The 2,500-nt window shown below is 33.2% G+C and overlaps 1 protein-coding gene across 1 annotated transcript in view; it reads left to right on the plus strand.

Moving 5' to 3' along the window:
* LOC147470532 (protein Star-like) overlaps positions 1-2,500 on the plus strand; it is a 17,442-nt gene that overhangs the window by 14,385 nt on the left and 557 nt on the right. Inside the window, exon 4 of the mRNA XM_086543988.1 lies at positions 1,926-2,500. This exon is cut by the window's right edge and continues 557 nt beyond it. Within this exon, the coding sequence (XP_086400114.1) occupies positions 1,926-2,117 (192 nt within the window). The 3' untranslated portion in view covers positions 2,118-2,500. The remainder of the gene's footprint in view (positions 1-1,925) is intronic.

A 2,500-nucleotide genomic window follows, 5' to 3' on the forward strand; every position in this document is an offset into this window, starting at 1 on the left:
CAACCCATCAGGTATGACAGGGTCGGTCATTAGCCTACGATAGAGAAACAGAGAAGGGTGTGCAAAAGAGAAGGATAAAAAAAAGTATTGTATGCTCCAAATACAAAGTGAACATATACCTGAACAGGAAGCAAAACTGTTATGTACAATTTCACACTAAATAATCAGTGAAGGAGGATACCAGAATTTATTTTCATGGTTATTCCAGTTATATTTCATGTATATATCAGTGTAAAGAAAATAAAAATATATTGATCTGAAAAATAAAGTTGTCTTTTTTACTTTTTACAGAAATCTACCCATTTCTCATGCCTATGTAGACGAATTAGTCCTCTAATTCTAAGTCACTTAAATACAAATTCAACAATAAAAATATAATAAACAGGCATACATGTTGGTAACAGATACAGAACAATGTAGAGTATTTTTTCATCAAAAGGAAAAGTTGAGAAGTGAAGGGATAATGGTAGGATATTTCTCATAATTATAACATGCATTCCATAGTTTAGAAGTAAGATTCTAAAGTCGTGCCATTAAGATCCCCTCATAAGAGGATTTCTTTTGCATTTGTTTCCACAAATTTTAGTATTCCCCCTTGTGTTTCATGAATTGGTCTTTCGTAGTCTTCTTGTGGTGTATGAGGTTGTCCGTAAATGGTGTACTCCATCTGCTTTCACTTCGGTTGTATTCAGTTCCACCATTGGATCTTGCATTATTTCTACTTCATTTACATCCATTCCTTTTATATTACCCGCCCCCCCCCCCGCCTCTGTACCCATTTATTTACCCTATCCTTTCTCCAAATATATATATATAATATATATATATATATACATATACATATATACATATATATTTACATATATATATATATATATATGTATATATATATATATATATATATATATATATATATATATATATCTATAACAGACACACACACACACACACACACACACACATATATATATATATATATATTTATATATATATCTATATATATATATATATATCTATATATATATATATATATATATATATATATCCATGGATAAGTCACTTTTGGATTCACTGATGCATTTTAGATCAGGTTTATTTATTTCATTTAATGTGTATTTTTCTAGCAGCATAAAGACGACATTTGCATAAACATTTTTACGTGATCTTTCGATATTTCGCTTGTTTTTCTAACTAGTATTTGTCTGTCTCTGCCTTCCCTTTCCGAAAACAGACTTGCTTTGCTTGGAGGCCTTTCACCCTCCAAACACTAAAGGTTTTTATCTTCGTTTTTGTTTTTCTTAATTCATCCAATTTATTTTGTAGCACCTTCCCATCTTCTTTACTCATATATTTATTTCCTCATTGCATAGCTTATCAATTGTTTCTCCAGGAATGTTACTTTCAAACGGCTTCTTACCCTATTTGAATAACCCTATAATTTTGTGTGCCACTTTTCAGAGCCTTCGGGATACAGTATTGAGGATGGCAATAACCAAATTCTTGTCTTCATTATATCGTTCGATGCCGTCTTCTACCACTCTTTCTTCATATCCTAGTATGACAATATATTCCATGACATCTGCTAAGTTTTTATCTCTTCCCAAGTACTCTATGCCTCTATCCTTATATCCATTTCATTTGCCGTTTTCGTCACTATTGTCACATTAGTAAATGAAGATCTTATCCTATTTGCCTCTTCTAGTACTTGAATTTGGCTTCTTGCCACCTCATTTCCATTCTCCTTAACGTTTCAGGCATTTCTACCTTATCTTGTATATTTCCTTGTGTGTGTGTGTGTGTGTGTGTGTGTGTGTGTGTGTGTGTGTGTGTGTGTGTGTGTGTGTGTGTGTGTGTGTGTGTGTGTGCGCGCGCGCGCGCGCGCGTATATTTAAATGCACTATACACAAACGTTGCTCTTTCTTCAGGTGTTGAAGACAATTCCTTGGGACAAGTTGCAAGTACGTCTGATGGAGGTGGAAGTGAACCATGTCCCGGAAGGAAGAGAGGCTGTTAAGACCTTCATGAAGAGTGTGGGTTATACTTTCCTCAGAATGTGGCATATTAATTACATTTTTGCTAATAATGATTTGGTAAAGCATTTAGATTTGTCTACTTAATTTCTGACATTACTCACACAATCGTGCACTCACATCCACAGTCATTTTGATACTGACAATGCAGTTAGAGGAGGTAGTCTGTAATTCACAATGTATACTAATAAATGTAGGAAAAGTCTTTCTTTTCTCGCATGTTTATAAAAGAATGTCTGTCACTTAGGTTACAAATGTTTGACTTTCTCTTAAAAACTTACATTTGTATATCTACAACAACTAATAACATTAACAAACAAAGGAAAATGTCTAAGCCATAATTTCCGACAAAAACTAATAGCTGATGATGACATGGGTGAGGATAAGTAGGGAACGTGCAGTGTTGTCAATTTTCAAATGTACTTGTATAAGAGAAAGTGCATTGAAATTCTTTGTTTAAGTATATACAA

Source organism: Penaeus japonicus, unplaced genomic scaffold (genome assembly GCF_977035675.1).
Source record: "Penaeus japonicus unplaced genomic scaffold, GWHDUDI00000001_assembly GWHDUDI00000014, whole genome shotgun sequence".
Classification (NCBI taxonomy): Eukaryota; Metazoa; Arthropoda; class Malacostraca; order Decapoda; family Penaeidae; genus Penaeus; species Penaeus japonicus.